General features: G+C 36.2%; 1 protein-coding gene across 1 annotated transcript in view; it reads right to left on the bottom strand.

Moving 5' to 3' along the window:
* The window catches only part of otogl (otogelin-like), a 54,734-nt gene that overhangs the window by 14,389 nt on the left and 21,544 nt on the right, over positions 1-18,801 (bottom strand). Inside the window, exons 24-44 of the mRNA XM_067389378.1 lie at positions 16,134-16,272; positions 14,124-14,258; positions 13,823-13,969; positions 13,615-13,734; positions 12,373-12,489; positions 11,857-12,013; positions 11,510-11,536; positions 11,232-11,405; positions 10,142-10,420; positions 9,572-9,689; positions 8,749-8,828; positions 7,929-8,629; positions 4,064-4,241; positions 2,896-3,038; positions 2,786-2,809; positions 2,605-2,697; positions 1,981-2,164; positions 1,401-1,618; positions 824-965; positions 506-691; positions 202-414 (exon numbers count right to left, since the gene is read on the bottom strand). Coding sequence (XP_067245479.1) covers positions 202-414; positions 506-691; positions 824-965; positions 1,401-1,618; positions 1,981-2,164; positions 2,605-2,697; positions 2,786-2,809; positions 2,896-3,038; positions 4,064-4,241; positions 7,929-8,629; positions 8,749-8,828; positions 9,572-9,689; positions 10,142-10,420; positions 11,232-11,405; positions 11,510-11,536; positions 11,857-12,013; positions 12,373-12,489; positions 13,615-13,734; positions 13,823-13,969; positions 14,124-14,258; positions 16,134-16,272 — 3,575 coding nt within the window. The remainder of the gene's footprint in view (positions 1-201; positions 415-505; positions 692-823; positions 966-1,400; positions 1,619-1,980; positions 2,165-2,604; positions 2,698-2,785; positions 2,810-2,895; positions 3,039-4,063; positions 4,242-7,928; positions 8,630-8,748; positions 8,829-9,571; positions 9,690-10,141; positions 10,421-11,231; positions 11,406-11,509; positions 11,537-11,856; positions 12,014-12,372; positions 12,490-13,614; positions 13,735-13,822; positions 13,970-14,123; positions 14,259-16,133; positions 16,273-18,801) is intronic.

The following is an 18,801-nucleotide window of genomic DNA, read 5'->3' as shown; positions in this document are numbered from 1 at the left end:
AAGTATGAATTTATTTAAAAAAAACAAAAGTCTTTTGAACAGTAGTATATATAGTATGAGACATTAGCATTAGAGATGATTGCCATCCAGCTCATAGTATATTGAAAATAGAACACCAAAGGTGCCAGGATGATATACTTATTTCTGTTAGATTTGAGAAGCATACATCCATTACATCCATGTGTGTTTATATATTTATACCACAAATCTTCTTAGGACAGCAGACTCCCTCCTCCAGCACGTCAACTGCATACTCTCCCTCCCTCTCACACAGCGGGGCAGGTTCATAACTGCACTCGGGTTCCACAGGAACCACACTACCGTTCTCCAGACACTTGAACAGACAGCAGCCACGCAGAGAGCCGTTCCACACCTCACCCGGGGCACGTGGAGCACCATCGTTATCCGTACAAACTGATCACATAGAAATAACATTGTCACATTAATATTATCACAAGAAAGAGCACTTTATTTTACATGCAAATGCACAGTGTGGCATTCTCACTGCATTGGTCCTCGGTGACACAGAAAGCAGAGTCTGCTCGGTGCAGGATGGTACCGCTTTTACAAACGCACTCCTCTCTGATAGAAGTACAGGTGCTCTCCTCATAGTAATCTCGGTTCTGACATGTTCGGGTCTTACATGTATTCACACATGGTTTATATTCCTTACCAGGAGGACATTTGAGTGCTGTAAAATGTAAAAACACAAAAAAAAGTTAATAAATATACTACCAGTCAAAAGTTTTAAGACTGAAAATGTACATTTAGTCACACAAGTGTTCAAATATTTGACTGGTAGAGTATCTGTAAACACACTCACGGCAGAAGTTGCTTTTCCTCCAGCTGAAGCAGATCTGATGTGTGTAGCAAATGGCCACATAAGCAGCCAGGAAGTCACACTCATGCTCTTTATAATGTAGGTCACCGGCCCATATCTTATCACAGAAATTTTCTGGAGAAACCTGCAAAATGGCATTTGGAAATTCAATATAAAATGGCCAAGTCAGTGTACGGTGTGAGTGGGAACTTACATATGGGTACACAATCCAGTGAGGATGAAATTTCTCTAAATGTCCCCAGAATATTAGCAAAACATGTCAAAATAGCTAAAAATAGTAAGTAACAGCAAGTTGTAATTTTTCATTTAATATTTTTATATTATTTTAGCTTTATTTCTATTACAAAACAATTGATCAATAACAGAAGTTTTAGTTAACAATTAAAAATGCGCTAACAAATAGTCCTTTATGGCCCAAATTATGTTTCCTGAACAAGCTAAATAAGATTTTAGAGTTAACATTAATCTGTAGTAATTTAATAACATTAACCTATAATTATTTAAATGCACTTATATTAAAAGTAAATGGGACACCCATGCTCAAGCTTGTGTGTAGTACCTTGTGGTGACATCTAGAGAAAGGTCTCTGGTTGAGCATGGTGAAACATTTGGAGCAGTTGCCGGTGGTGCAGTTGTCTCCCACTCTGCGGAAGTAATCTGTATCCTCTGACGTATCCACCATCCATCCGTGCAGAAACATGGGGATGTCCTCAACATCCCGGACCACAGTGCCATTGGGCAGGCGCAGGTCATCAGCTGGATTACCATCGCAACATCCTGACAAAGGAAACAAAATATGTTGGTAACAAAATACATCCAACACACTAACATGACCAAATAGAGTTGAATTATTAAAGGCAACATAGGAAAATAAAAACACATTTAGCTTCCAAAATGTGACATATTTCAGAATTAAACTAAATAATATTCATATATTATCTGGATTTGGTTGTATTGTGAAAAGTAGGATTACCTGGTTACATCAACAGAACAGTTTAAATTTTGATGAAGTATTATAAAAGCATTTCTTTCTTTTACACAAACATGCACTGATGATTTGTGCACAATAAGCTCACAGATACTGAAAGAAAGTGTGGTCCTGTTTGATTTCATAGTTTAACAAAGTGTAACATACTGACCACAGAGCCCCCTAGTGGAGGTATTATCAGGAGCCGTGTACTGTAGAACCATAATGCCAGTGCTGTGGTACCACTTTATGTTGATCCCACCAGGCGTATCAATGATGTACATTGTCCCGGTGTCATCAATATGGAAGTTCTGTCTGGTGAGAGGAAGCCGAGCCGTAATCTGATTCACCGACACCTGCGTCAGAACAACATATATTCATGCGTCTATGTGCCACGATTAAGGGGAGGTACGAGATGCATGAATTATTTATGTTTCTTGAGCAGCAAATCAGTATATTAGAATGATTTCTGAAGGATCATGTGACGCTGAAAATTCAGCATTTCCATCACAGGATTTTAAAATATATTCAAATAGAAAAGTTTTTTTTTTATTTATTTGTAATAATATTTCACAATATTACAGTTTTTACTGTACTTTTGATCAAATAAATGCAGTCTTGGTGAGCATAAGAGTTTTTTTTTTAAGCATATAAAAAATCTTACCAACCCAAGCTGTTGAACTGTAGTGTATGCTATTAATTTCCTTACATAAAAAACCTTAAGAACATTCCCTTAACAAAGGTGTTTACAACAACATGATTCATAACTAAACTTGCAGGTGCTAAACTTTGTTACCTTTCTGTCCAAACGGTTGATCATAATTCTGTATGAGTGAGTTGTAATGTTCAGCTTCTTAAAACACAGACCAGAGGTTCCACCAGAGGGAGTCTAACAGAAAGAAAATAAGCTTGTGACCCTGATTAAGATGATTATAATGAATAACATTTTAACATAAAATAGCTAATAATACACTTACAGGTCTTCTGATGTAGTTCACACTCTGGAAGGAAAAGTAAAGCATTTAACAGAAACATAAAGAAGCATATTTAGAAGACACAGCATGGTAGAGTGTTAGCATGGGTTTACCTCACTGGTTGGGCATTTCTCAATGTGGCCAACTATCTTCTCTCTGGGCAGGTGGACCAGAATATAAGAACCGATATCATACAGAGCCACATTATTCCCATCAAATGTGATCACACGCAGGTCAGAGATTATAGAGCAGCGACCTGACAGTACATACACACACACACATAGAGAGAGAGAGAGAGAGAGAGAGAGAGAGAGACATACTGTAAAAGTCAAAACATAAGGTGTTTCTGTTGAACACTTTATTTAACATAACCACTGATTATATTAATAACTAAAACTATTAAATATCCCTTTCAGTAATTGAAATAAAGCTGAAATAAAATAAAGTATAAATATTAGATAAAAACTTAAATGAAAATTAGAAATGTTGCCTTGAAATAAATTATTTGAAGTTGAAGTACTAAAATTACTACATTTTAAAAAATAATAAAAATAAATTAAAGATATATAGAAATATATTTTTTTAAAAATTAATAAAATGAAAAAAGCACAAAAGAAAATTACTAAAACTAAATCAAAACTTCAAATATAAAATTAAAACTAAATAAAAAAATTAATTATTAATTACAATATACTGTTATATATTATTATATAATAATTAGTATATACACTACCATTCAAAAGTTTGGGGTCGCTCACCAAAGCTGCATTTATTTGATCAAAAATACAGTAAAATCATTAATATTGTGAAATATTATAATTTAAAATAACTGTTTTCCATGTGAATAGATAAATGCAAAGCTGAATTTTCATACTCCAGTATTCAGTGTCACACAATCCTTCAGAAATCATTCCAATATGCTGATTTGCTGCTCAAGAAACAGTCCTTATCATTATCAATGTTGAAAACTGTTGTGCTGCTTCATATTTTTGTGGAAACTATGATACATTTTGTTTTTCAGGATTCTTTGATGAATAGAAAGTTAAAAAGAACTGCATTTATTTGAAATATTTGAATTTTTTTATAACATTAAATGTCTTTCGGTCACTCTTGATCAGTTTAATGCATACTTGTTGAATAAAAATATTAATTTCTTTTAAAAAAAAGAAAGAAGGAAAGCATGAGAGAAAAATCTTACTGACCCCAAACTTTTGAATGGTAGTGTAAAACTGACATTAATACCTCCCATCTAGAGCAAATCTGAAAGTGTGTATGTCTTACATGGGCACTGCCACAGTGGGCAGCAGGGATCTGTGTTGGTCTGGATTGGTGTGCCCAGCAGGTTGCACTGTGGCTGGCTGATGTTATATCTGCAGTGTTGGGAGGAATTATGCAGCATCAGCTGTCCATTTAAGCAGATGTACTCACTGCACTCGTCCACACGCAATGAATATGGAGGCTGTATGGACACAGAACAGAAATGTTCATGAAATACAGAACATATAAACCCTTCTACCACAAAAAAAACTTCCCCAAAGAACATCAGGTTTTCAAAGGGATCAACTATCTTCAAGCAACTTTTTTATGCCTGTGATCTGTTATTGTGTTATATTACAACAGAGTCAAAAATTATTTACTGTACCACATCTTAAAGGATTAGTTCAACTGTTTGGGCTCCATTGAAGTCCACCATATGGAGAAAAATCCTGGAATGTTTTCATCAAAAACCTTAATTTCTTATCGACTGACGAAAGAAAGACATGACCATCTTGGATGACATGAGGGTGAGTAAATGATCAGAAAATTTTAATGTGAAAGTGAACTAATCCTTTAACACATGATGCTTCCCTTCAGGCATCAACATCCTGGCAAGTGGACAGGAATGACTCAATAACAAGGAGTTAAGGCTGGTAGAAGTGTTCACCCTATGTGGATCAACAATTAATCTTGAGGATGTGTATATTTATGGCCATATGTGTAAATGTGTCAGAGAGATATACAAGTCAGGGAGGGAAATGGAAGACATCAGCTCTCACTTAATACTGTTGAAACCATCACTGATATATCACGGACGATGATTCAACAGTAACTAATAGGCAAAACTGTTTTTCTTGGCAAACACAGACACACTAGGAATGAGATTTGAATGATTCTTTGATTCTGAATCTTTAACTACAAGTTGTTGTACGAAGAACCACTATAACTATACATATTTAAGTCTCATGAGTCTTAGGTGCACATGAATAACATCTTTTATTCACAGTCATTCAGTTTATCTTGAGTTTGACATAACAAAGTAATTACTTTCAATTCAGGGAGTAAGTCAACAACAGATTCAACTAATTCACTTATAACCAAATTTACAACCTGAATTCCAGTGTTTATTCAGGTATGAAAATGTTACAATTTTATGCACAAAATGAGCTCATTTCAAATTTGATGCCTGCCACAGGTCTCAAAATAGTTGGGTCGGGGGCATGTTTACCATGGTGTAGCATCTCGTCTTCTTTTCAAAACAGTTTGAAGACGTCTGAGCATTGAGGTTATGAGTTTCTGGAGTTTTGGTGTTTGAATTTGGTCCCATTCTTGCCTGATATAGGTTTCCAGCTGCTGAAGACTTCATGGTCGTCTTTGATGTATTTTTTGTTTAATGATGCACCAAACGTTCTCTATAGGTGAAAGATCTGGACTGCCGGCAGGCCAATTCAGCACCCGAAGCCATGCTGTTGTAATAGCTCCAGTATGTTGTTTTGCATTGTCCTGCTGAAATACACAAGGCCTTCCCTGAAATAGACGTCGTCTGGAAACCTTTATATACCTTTCAGCATTCATAGTGCCTTCCAAAACATGCAAGCTGCCCATACCATATGCACTTATGCACCCTCATACCATCAGAGATGCTGGCTTTTGAACTGAATGTTGATGACACGCTGGAAGGTCTCCCTCCTCTTTAGCCCGGAGGACACGGCGTCCGTGATTTCCAGCAAGAATGTAAAATTTTGACTCTTCTGACCATAGAAAACTTTTCCATTTTGAAACAGTCCATTTTAAATGAGCCTTGGCCCACAGGACAGGACGGTGCTTCAGGACCATGTTCACATATGCCTTTCTTTTTTGCATGATAGAGATTTAGTTGGCATCTGCAGATGGCACGGTGGATTGTGTTTACCGACAGTGGTTTGTGGAAGTATTCCTGGGCCCATTTAGTAATGTCATTGACACAATCATGCCGATGAGTGATCCAGTGTAGTCTGAGTTCCCTTACACACAGATTTCTCCAGTTTCTCTGAATCTTTTGATGATGATATGCACTGTAGATGATGAGATTTGCAAAGCCTTTGCAATTTGACATTGAGGAACATTGTTTTCGACAATCTGTTTATGCACTCTTTCAAAGATTGGAGTGCCTATGCCCATCTTTACTTCTGAGAGACACTGCCTCTCTAAGACATCCCTTTTATAGCTAATCATTTTACTGACCTGATATCAATTAACTTAATTAGTTGCTAGATGTTCTCCCAGCTGAATCTTTTCAAAATGTCTTGCTTTTTCAGCCATTTCTTGCCCCCGTGCCAACTTTTTTGAGACCTGTAGCAGGCATCAAATTTGAAATGAGCTCATTTAGTGGATAAAAGTGTAATATTTCTCCATATAACCCTTGTGCGGTCTTCGTTTAAGGGACTACACTCGTGGTCTTCGGGGTCTCTGGAGACCCTGGCAACAAAATGCAATTTTGTAACAATATAATATATTTTTTAAAAACCAATGTAATTTTACTCTGTTTATTAATTAACTGCATTATTTTTACTCAACATTTGTGCAGTTTTTGGAGGATTTGTTATATCTTTTAAATTTGTATAAATAAATTTAAAAATATTTTTTTAAATAGGTTTTTATGCAAAAGCAGTTTTTTATGTAAAATTTCTAACTTTCATTCATGTGGATAACATGGATAATTTGACATGGTTTAGTGTTTTTTTACAAAGATTTTTGCCCATCTTTTGGAAAATGCAGTTATAAAAGTAAAAAAAAAAAAAATCATTTAACCCAGTAGATGGCTGCAGAGCTCCACTATTTGCTATGTGCTATTTGAATGACTGAAAGATGTCATTTCATGTTTTTTTCAGTTGGATTCATATCTAAATGTTATGAAATCAAAATTATAACAATAAAAATTACTTTTTGTCAAAGTTTAGCATTTTTTGTACTGAAAAAAATTGGTTTTTCAATAATATCATCAATAATGTAACCCACAAAGACCCCACTTAGAAACTGGACAAAATCCATTCTCAAAATCAGAAACCACGCACAACACACATAGACAAAAATGAAGTGGCACACTTCCAAAAATGCAAAAAACATCCCCAATACAAAATGGACATGCTCACACACACAAGCACGTACACAAAATAAAAAAAAAAATATTTTATTATTTTTATTATAAAACTAATTTTGCCCTGCACAAAAAATGCTAAACTTTGACGAAGTAATTTTTATTGTTATAATTGTGATTTCATAACATTTAGATATGAATCCAACTGAAAAAAAATTGTGAAAAGACATCTTTCAGTCATTCAAATAGCACATAGCAAATAGTGGAGCTCTGCAGCCATCTACTGGTAAAAGTGATATTTTTACTTTTAAAACTGCATTTTTCAAAAGATGGGCAAAAATCTTACACTAAACCATGTCAAATTATCCATGTTATCCCCATGAATGAAAGTTAGAAATCTGGGCCTTTTATAAAGTGAATTTTACATAAAAAGCTGTTCATGCATAAAAACCGATTTCAAAAAATATTTTTTAATTTATTTATATAAATTTAAAAGATATCATGAATCCTCCAAAAACTGCACAAATGTTGAGAAAAAACATTAATAAACTAAGTAAAATTACATTGGTTAATAAAAAAAATATATAATATTGTTACAAAATTACATTTTGTTGCCCGGGGTCTCCAGAGACCCTGAAGACCACGAACGTAACGTTTTTTTTTCTTCAATAACATAAAAGCAAGATATATGCAAGATGTATGTTTACGGTTGAACGCAACAATGTGATACTATGAATATCAATGAATATTGAAACAAAGATATTTTAATATGTTTAGAATAGCAATCACCAACACTAACACACAAACTCTTACCGTGCAGGGTCCTGTGGGTACAATGAACGGAGGAAGAACTGTTGTTATTCCGGCTGTCTCAGGTGAAGGAGAGGGTGAAGGCATCACCTCAGAAGTTGTTGAAACTGTTGCTGTAGTTGTCGAAGGCTCCTCGGTCGTCATGACAGATGTTGTCTCCGTGGTGATGATTGTTGTAGGTTTTGAAGTTGTGGTCTCAGTAGTAATTAAAGTAGTGGTTGTAACAGGCGGGATGGTGGTGGTGGTCGGAGAGGTTGTCTCTAGTTCGGTGGTGGCCTCGGGTGTGGTCAGCACCTCTGTGGTCGAGGTAGATAATGCTAAAGTGGTAAAAAATGTTGTGGGCTCTGGAGTGGGCGTGGCTGTTGTGGTGGGCGGAGCAGTGCTGACTATAGGGGGTTCTGTGGTTGGTGGAGAGGGTGTTGTAGGAGTTTCAGTGGGCGTGGTTGTGGCCAATGTTGAAGAGAGTGTGGTTGGTGGTAATGTGGGTGTAGTTGGGCTGCCAATTAAATCATCTGCTTCTAAAGGTGTAGTTACGATTGTAGTACTGGCAGTTGTGCTCGGAGCTGTGCTTGGTGTTGCCGTTGTGGTGGAGGGAGTTGTTGTGGTTGTAGTTGTGGTTGTAGGAGCAGAGGTGGGAGCCGCCGTGGTTCGGTTTGATCGGGTCACAAACATGTAAGGAGTCGGAGTTGGAGATAGTATCACACCTGTGACAACAAGTACATTAGAAACAATATGGGTGCTAAGATAAATCTAAATGTGTGCATAAATGTTTATAAAAGTGAGAAAGATGATGAAAGTTGTGAAATTAATGTTTCACACGTACAATCTTCTTTGTACACACACCGCCTGGTCACTTCATCCAGCAGCATAGACTTGGGACAACGTGGAAAACAACCTTCAACCCTAAACCAGATCAGAGAGTGAAAGACAACATAACAGATCTGGATTTTTACTTTTCCTGAAGAAATTGTGAGGGTGAATATTTTTGAAAACATCTTCTTTTGTGTTCAGTAGAAGAAAGAAACTCATACAACTTGGGGGTGAGTAAATGATGACAGAATTTTAATATTTGGATGAACTATCCCATTAATTCTCCTAAAGCAGAGGTTCTCAACCTTATTGATTTGAAGGCTCACACATATAAATAATTTTTAGTATTTCTGCTGTAATTATGATGAAACAGCTTGTTTTCATATTTTTTTTTTATAAACAGAGACAGGTAGTATTGATATTATTTAAATTACTTAACCAAGATTTTTTGTGACTTCAGAAATTTCAAGAACTGTATGTTCCTCAAATAAAAACAAGTTACTGAGGGGGAAAAACTAATATTTGTAGGATTTTACTATTTTCATTTTATCATATTGTATTATAAGGAATGCATTTCAGTTCACATCATCATTTATATGTTTCAGCATTTTAAATTAGATTACAATATATTAATAATAAATTATTAACTTAAATACTTTTTAGTCATCTTGAGGCCCTTAGTGGGCTCCGGAACCTGGTTGAGAACAACTGTCCTAAAGGCTTGATTTTCTTTAATATCTTTCTTTTGATTTTGGAGTGAAACATGACAATTATTAAACACCTTTTGTAAAATTGTCATGTATGTTATTATAGTATAAGCACATGCAAGATCTTACGGAGGTAGAAACTGGCAGCGTGTGGCATCGGGGTCACTGCATGTTTTCACACATGGACTGGCACATGCATGATATTTCCACTCGCACATCAAGCGGTAAGGGATCACAAAACTGCTCTCTAATATCCAGGAACACAACCACCATACAAAAGACACAAAAAAATAACATCAATATTACAGAAAGCCTCTCGAAATAGGTGGGTACATTTTTAGAGAGCACCGCATGATACTTGGAGGGTTATTAGAGTTATTCAGGTATAGTTTCTGTGTAATATGAGCTTATATGATAAGCAGGCCCACACAAATCCGCACCTGCAGAACTTGGCAAAAGCTCAGCAGATTTCTGCAGAATTGCAGCATCCAATCTCAATTTATTATATACTCATTTAATGTTTACAGCTTTCAATAAGGGTGTAGCACCCTCAGCTCAGTTTAAAACATTTCACCATATTTAATTTCATTCCACAGAAAGAAATTTCCCTGAAATTCAGTGCAGATAATGTGAAAAAAAAACTGGGCCTGATGATAAGATAAATTGTATTTGCAGATTATATATACAGATCGGTCTTACCCTCAATAATAAAACTGCTGCTAATTTTGAAGTTGTACGTGTTGTCATAGTTCTGAGCACGTGCGTGCATGTGTGAGAGGGTGAGGAAGACGCCCTTTTGGCTGTGCAACTCAAAGGATGATCGCCCAGGTAACCACAAGCCCTGGTGGTGGATGAAGGTCGCCTGCCGTCCAAACTCTTCCCCATTCTGCCAGTGTTCCAATCGTAACCCACGGTTCCCAGTAACACACAGGAAGTAGTTGGGCCTCTCTGCAGACTCCAGTGAGACAAGAGGAAGTCCTAAATACAGCAAAATACCAAGTACAATATCAGTAGATGCTACTCCTTAGATATAAAATAAGACTGAAATAAGAGAGCTAATAAGTATTTTTTTCAGAGGCTGGCCAATTTTGTTCCATCATCTAATAAGATGTGGGCATGTGATCAGCTACAATAATACAATACAGCTTTACAATAATAATAATAATAATAATAAAGAAACAACACAAACAATAATAATAATAATGATATGTGGTATTTTTTAATTATTATTAATGCAATATTACTAAGTTTTTAAAAATAATTATTATTATTAGTAGTAGTATATACTCATTTACAATATATATTTTATTTATTATTAATATATACTTTATTTATTATTAATAAATATATATATATATATATATATATATATATATATATATATATATATATATATATATATATATATATATATTTTTTTTTTTTTTTTACAAAACAACAGTAAAATTTCAATAATAACATTTACCACTCTCTTCATATCTTTGCTTTCAGAAGTTAAAGTATAGAACTTTTACTTTAGTGGAAACCACTGGGAGAAATTAAAGCTTCTTTTTTGCTGACAACAGATTTATTAAAAATATTAATAATCTTAAACGATATTAAAGATGGCTGCCACATGTTGCATTTTCAAAAGCATGACCCAAACTTACAGTGCATGCAGAGATGGAGCTCGTGTGGAGCAACATTTACTAAAAACGAGCTGCCAAAGTGCATTATATTTTCAGTCTATTTTGCCTATGATTTGTTCAGCTTTTTTGTTTTGTTGTTGAAGAGAAAAGTATGTTCTCACTGGAAGCTCGGTCTTTGAATAGTCCAGTTGTGATCATGAAGTGGAAAATGGTGCTGGGTTGAGCGTTAGTCCTCAGGAGGGGAAACACTTCACCACTGCTCACGTTTGCCCCAAACACACAGACAGAGTCATTTTGCTCTGTGCTGGACAGAGTGAACGGACCCTCTCCTAACACTAAATACACATTAATAAATAAAAAGGTTAGGGAAAGATTTTCTGGTGCTAAAAGTTGCTTCCAGAATTATTCTAGGCAAATATAGAAAATAAATAATTCCCACCTTGGTTGTAATATTCACAGTCATATGCTGTTAAAAGAAAAATACTTGTATTATCGGCAATCACACTGTATCATGATTTTGCATGCATTAGTTCAGCATTACTAGCAAAACAAAAGCAACATAAAACAGCATTTGCAATGTTTTTAACCTCTTCAGTGTGACAAATCTGCAACCGAGACAGAAACTAGAATTGGACTCATTACATAAACAGATCCTGACAGCAAATGGGCATGCTGGGTTTCTTTTGCATTAGAAATATTAGTTTGTCTATGTGTATTAATCTACAATGACAGACAGCGCGATCAGGTCAAAAGGTCATTTGGTTCATCGTGTGTGCTTATACTCACGACACACGGTGGGGGATCTCCAGTTCACCGTGACACCGTTTTGACAGCATTTGTGTGCATATGCTGCAATGCTGGTGCACAGACATTCACAGTCCCCCCCACGGTTGCAGTTGCAGGTGTCCGTTAGGCAGTTCTTATAGAACCAGGTCACATCCACCTGGGGGTCCACAAGGATTAGTTACGCACAATACATGGATATCTAAAATCTCAAATAGCTAGCCAAAAACACACAAATGGTAATGCAACACACACTCTGGACAATTTACTTGAACCTGAATGTGTTGATGGTGGAATGTTCTAGCTTTTCAAACCTATACAGCCACCTAGTGGCATGATTCTGAAATGCAAACCATCTCAAAGCCTCTATCAGTTGGTTCATCGTAGACAGTGTGTGTGTGCGTGTGTGTTTGTGTTTGTGTGTGTATATCTGATGCAGTCTGCCAGCCTGTGGGTAAGACTTGGCCTTTTTATCTGTAGGCCAAATGTGTTGTTAAACCCCAGAGGAGAGCGGCTCACCACATTGTGACATGGAGCGAATACGTCACTGTAGAGGAGGCCGCACTCTCGCTTAGCATATGGCTGTCGGCTGAGATCTCCTTCACACAGTCTGCGAACTACAAAATCACTCTCACACTGCACACAACACACATAATAAAAAGATTTACTGTTTGTGTTCAGAGCAAAGTGTACAGTACTGCTATAATGATTTTACAGTAGTAAAAAATCATTCAAAAGTTTGTACAATTTTTTTAAAATGTTTTGAATGCAATGCATCAAGGCTGCATTTACTTGATCAAAAATGCAGTAAAAGTAGTAATATTGTGAAATATTACAATCGAAAATTTTCTTTTTAATATATTTTAAAATGTCATTTATTCCAAAGCTATAAAACGTTCAAAAGAACAGCATGAATTTGAAATATAAATCTTTTGTAACATTATGTTATGTTACATTACATTTGTTACATCCTTGCAAAATAAAAAGCATTAATGTCTTTTAAAAAAAAATGTCTTACTGACCCCAGACTTTTAAATGGTAGTGTACATTTAGGTCCTGTTTACAGCTGGTATTAAGATGGGTTTTGGTCAATCAGATCACAAGTGTATGACACTAAATACAGATGTAAATGGAGTCTAAAACGTTTTGAGTTTTTCTACTTTTGACCACTTCCAGAGGTAGTCAATAACGCATTTGACTGTGTGGTCGAATGTGTTCAAACAGCCACAAAAGACCGCCTACTGTCCGCCAACTGACCTAATGTGTGAACATTACGCAAAGCGCGCTAGCCAGACGGGATTTAAACTTTGTCGGCTGAAGACCCAAGTTTGGTTTGAAGATGAATAATGTACCAAGCACAATGTTCTCTCACCATTCCTGATTTCTAACATGAACTCATCGCATTCGCCGTGGTCTTGCGGCTGTCAGGGCAGGAACGAAAGCTGATGCTCTCCGTTTGTTTTTCTGTTGTCTCCGGTCGTGTTCATATGTAAATTGCATGAGCTTATTTTGTCCATTAGATCAAAAGATCTTAAAAAAACACATTTACCTGCCCATAGACCCTGCCCTTGGAAGAAATCAGGACAGAAATGGTTGAAAGTGGACAAAAGAAATGGATTAAAACACCAGGTGTAAACAGGTATGTCTCGGCCTCGTCTACTTGTGATCCAATCGACCAAAACGCATCTTAATACCAGGTATAAACAGGGCCTTAGTGTACTCCAGTCTATCACAGTAGTATCCTAAAGCTAGGTGTTTTACCTGTCCAACAGCCCAGCTGTCTCCAAAGGCCTGTGCGTTGCTGACCTCCATATGTCCGGCTGTGGTCATGTCATTTACTGTTACCATGTCAAAGTTTCCACACAAACCACTCATCTGACCCTAAAAACACAGCCAAATACATTATAGTAAAAATATAGTTTATAAAGTGTAACATTATACTGCTCATTCAAAGAGAACGACCTCTGACCTTCCATTGGGGTCCAGCACGAATATGGACAGTTGTCTTGCGGTCCCATAAAACAGTCAGATCTTGAGCAGGGAAGTGGACCACAGTATAGTAGCCAGCACCCCAGAGCTGAAACTCATATCCTCTTCCCACAACAGTAGATGAGCTCTGGAGAACAAGCACAAAACCACTTCAAACAAATGCAGATTACAGTAAATACAGACTACAAGATATGCTAACACAGAAAAAATTACAGTCTCATAGTTTAAGAAAGGACAAATGTGCCTTTAAACAGCTAAAGATGGTTGTGTCTTGTACTCACAGGTTTACCAGAGTTATCACTGAAGTAGATTTTGGTGAGGCCAACATAGATGAGCAGGTATTTCATGCAAACAATCCCACTTTCGTAGCAATCTTTATTTTGAGCCATGATGGACACCTCAGTATCACCAACACTCTATTTAGACACAGGATTAACAAGTATAGTATGCATTCAATATATGACGCTTTATCATCTCTACATCTGAAAAACAACACTTCCTTAAAGTGTGTGAAACAAGTGTTACCAAACAGAACTGACAAATTTTTTTTCAAAGAAAATTATATGTTGAAGTTGTCCACTATCAATAGTTTCCCCCACCCATCAATGCACCCCAGCCATAATCTAACATTGGATGAAAAAAGTGGTCAAGAAAAGCATTTAATTTACTTTGGGTATGCCTTTTTAGACATGTTGGGAAAATTTGACAGGAATTCTAAGAGATTGAGGTCAGTAAGATGTTTTTTTTTTAAATAATACCTTTATTCAGCAAAGGCACATTAAATTGATCAAATGTGACAGTAAAGACATTTATAATGTTACAAAAAATTCTATATATTAAAGAATCCTGAATAAAATATATTACATTTTCCACAAAAATATGAAGAACAATAACTGTTTTCAACATTGATAATAATAAGAAATATTTCTAATGGCTGCTGAAAATTAAGATTTGCAATCATAATTGTAAGATTGTAATCATACTTCACAGTATTACTGTTTTTACTGTATTTTTTATTAAATAAAAGTAAATTAGAGCATAAGTGTGTGTGTGTGTGTGTGTGTGTGTGTGTGTGTGTGTGCGTGTGTGTATGTGTGTGACTAAAGCCATTTCTTTTTGTTGTGAAGTCTGTCCCTCGGGTAGATCAGTAGACTCCTCAGAGAATCAGTGGCCTTTAGGAGACACCAAAGTCTATTCACCTGCACCTTAAGCATCCACACACACACAAAAACCACACACACAAACCACACACACACACATGCATTCCTGTACACACTTTCTCAGTCATTAAGGGCAGTAGCAGGTTGCATTGCGTAGGCTGATAGGGAACAGATTGCTCTTTGTTATGTGCGGCTCTTTGCTGAGTTTCTGTGCTGGGACTGACATTAACTCTGGCTCCATTACCGCAGTCCTGTTCTAATTAAAAATCCCCTCTGATTTTCCCAAGATTAGAGGCGGTAGAAGCAGATCTCTTTTCCTGCTACTTTATACGTCCTTACTGAAGTCCGCAAAGTGTGAGAGCGCACATGCACGCACACTCTTTGGCCATTCGTTAAAAATTCTTCGGTTTAAAGGTGCAACACTTTCAACTGGTGAAACACACTCTTTGTTAAAGACAAGGTGGTAAGCACCACTCCACTTGGTCCTAAGACCAGCACACAAGGCAAGCAATCGTCACCGATTACAGCAGTTGTACACTTGCTCTTACACTTAAGCTTACCCTCACAAAAAACACTATTAACACGTTTCAAGATGAGAATCCATGGTAATATCATTAATCGTTGACCATTGTGGGCTTTTTAAATGGCTGATGGTTATGTCTACAGTGGAGGAGGGTCAATATACAGTAATTGTAATTGTAGCCCAATAATGGTAAACACACAATACATACCATTCAAAAGTATGACACTGAAGACTGGAGTAATAGCTGCTGAAAGTTCAGCTTTGCCATCACAGGAATAAATAAAAATTTTTAAATATATTCAAATATAAAACAGTTCTTTTAAACATTATAAGCAAAGCTTACTAACTTTTACTTAACTTTTGTACAGTACGTACATAACATTTCTGAAAATAAATTAGTGCTTCTTTCACACAATATTTACTTATTATTATATTTACTTTATTAATAGTTAATAAAAGAATTGGCCATGGTTATTTGCGATTGCCTATGAATCTCAAAAAGGACAAATGTCAGCTATCTTAAATGTCTATGACTAAATACCCTTTTACTTTTTGGCACTTTTATGCTAGTGTGCCCAAAGTCACAAACACACACAGTCAGGAAGTACCTTGACCAGGTAGACCTGGCAGTCACTGACGTAATCATACTCCAAGCCATCAAATGTGTGGTAATGACGGTCACTGTAAATGGTACACACTGCTGGACACGGTGAATATGTGCAGTTAAAGAACCCGCGATGACACACACTGGAGAGAGAGATCAAAAGAAACATTACTTAAACACACATAAACAGGTAATTCTGCAATTAGGGGCCTTTTTGACTACTTGAACTATTACAGAAGAAAAATAATCTTTTTCTAACAATTTCATCTGTTTTGAAACATTTATCACATGTTCTGGAGTAAAGCTCTGACCATAGCCTTCATCAGTCTTCAAGTGTATTTTGTTATAATGTGTGATTGCGTAAATTTTTGGCATTGACTTGTGAGGACATATATAATTTTTGGGACAAAATGTTAGATCCATTTGAATATATAGAATATATTTTGAATATGTGAGTAATTTATTCCTGTGGTAACACTTGATCTGTCAATAATGAATAACTACACTGGAACAAATGAGTAATGCTAATATTAATATTAATATTATATTAATATTCTAGTAACTGCTATCAACTAACAAGAAACTCTGATTAACTAATTAGTAAGTAATAGCGTTTACAAACCTAACCAGAACCTGAATGAGGTAGTTCACTATTAGCTAATCAATAACTACTATTTTTTATACCTCCCAGCAGACTTACTATAGAATTACTCTATAGAGATTCATAATTAATGTGAATAATGTATAATTAATTCTAAAGTGAAGATCATGGTAACCCACTAGACTCAAGTACAAATAATTCATAAGGAATTACTAATTATTTGGAACAGTATTCTAAAGTGAAAAACATGATCACTTCAGTCATTACTAGGGAGTTATCATGCTTTTCATTCTTTAGAAAACTGTTCCAATTAGTTATTCCTTCTAAAGGATTTGGTAATACTTGAGTCATTACTAGTGGGTTACCATGATCTTCACTTTAGAATTAATGGTTACACTTTAGATTACGGTCCTATTAACTAACTATTAACCATGCCTTTGCCTCAATAAACTCCTAATTACTGCTTAATAATAGTTAGTAAGGTAGTTGTTAAGTTTTTGAATTGGGTAGGATTAATAGATGTGGAATATGGTCATGCAGAATAAGGCATTAATATGTACTAATAAACAGCCAATATCCTAGTAATATGCATGCTAATAAGCAACTAGTTAATAGTGAGAACTGGACCCTAAACTAAAGTGTTACCGAATTATTGGACATTATGCATTATTCACATTAATTATAAAGCTGTATATAGTAGTTCTTAGTAGTCCTCTGTGAGTTAGTAGTTACTGATCAGCAAATAGTCAACTACCTCATTCAACTGAGCGATATTACTTACTAATTTGTTAATCAGAGTTTCTTGTTAGTTAATAGTAGTTACTAGAATGTTAATATCGCATTACTCATTTGTTCCTGTGTAGTTATTTATCAATGATGGAACAGTATTCTAAAGTGTTCTGTGAATTCCAGATGACTGTCAGAGGCAGTGCTTAGGCACTAGTGGCATTATCGCAGTGCCAGCTAGAGAGGTCGAGATAATATACCAAAAATGTCACGTAGTGACGAAGGTTGAGCCTTGAGGGTAATAGCCACATTAGCTCAGCATTCAGTCTCTGTATGCCTTTCTAGAGCATTTTGAGTGACAAATAACTTTGGCATCATCTGGAACTCACAGAACCACAGTTACCTACGTAACTAGCATTTTGTTTCCTTCTTCTGACCGTCAGAGGCAGTGCTTAAAGGGTTAGTTCACCCAGAAATTAAAATAATTCACAATACACATATCAGTGATTCGGATCACGTGTCAAACTGCTGAAATCACATGACTGTGGCACTCCGAATCACTGAATCGAAACAAAAGGTTCAAAGCAGTGTTTTGAAATTGGCCACTTTCACACAAAACGAACACAAAACGAACTTTGTTTTTGCCTGATTTTGTTCGAAATGATGTCACATCAGTTTGTTCTTCGATTTCATTTGAAGTATACCGGGGCCTTAAGCAGTCCAAGATATAGACAGTCTTAGTGGAATGACAAGAGACACCTCCTGGAAAAGGCTTTTAGACTTTCTTGTATGCTATAGTAATCACCTCCACAATCCAATTTGAAAATCTCTGCTTGATACAGCAGCCCCTTTCTGGGCACCACCATAAACAAAAAGCTGTTTGCCTAAGGTTAATGGTAGCAGCCACATAGCACCTCAAAGCTCACACAGGACACAAAAGGTGATCCCCTGACAGGTCTGATTGAGATGTAGACTGAAAAGCATCCAAATTGATCAACTTATTTATAAACTGAGGAAACAGAACATTAGGTAGAAAAGATGAATTTGGTTGAAGCACAGTGCCAGAATCATCCAGCAGCCAGCACATGCATTACTCACTAACAGACAAAGAATGTAACTTGCTAGCATGCTTAGGGCAAAAAAAAAATTATGAATGTTAATGTCATGAAGCGACAAGAATACTTTTTGTGTAACAAGTCTGTGCAACCGCATTGAGAGCACTAGGGCAATGCACATTGCTTCATAGGGCCTCATCAGGTGACACCACCAAGGCAGTGACAGGTTGTTCTATTTCTCGAGCATGGCCCACCCCAATAGTATCCACATATGCCATAGACGCTTTTGT

The sequence above is a fragment of the Chanodichthys erythropterus genome, chromosome 7 (assembly GCF_024489055.1).
Source record: "Chanodichthys erythropterus isolate Z2021 chromosome 7, ASM2448905v1, whole genome shotgun sequence".
In the NCBI taxonomy this organism is placed as follows: Eukaryota; Metazoa; Chordata; class Actinopteri; order Cypriniformes; family Xenocyprididae; genus Chanodichthys; species Chanodichthys erythropterus.
This window is presented reverse-complemented; position numbering and strand designations above follow the sequence as displayed.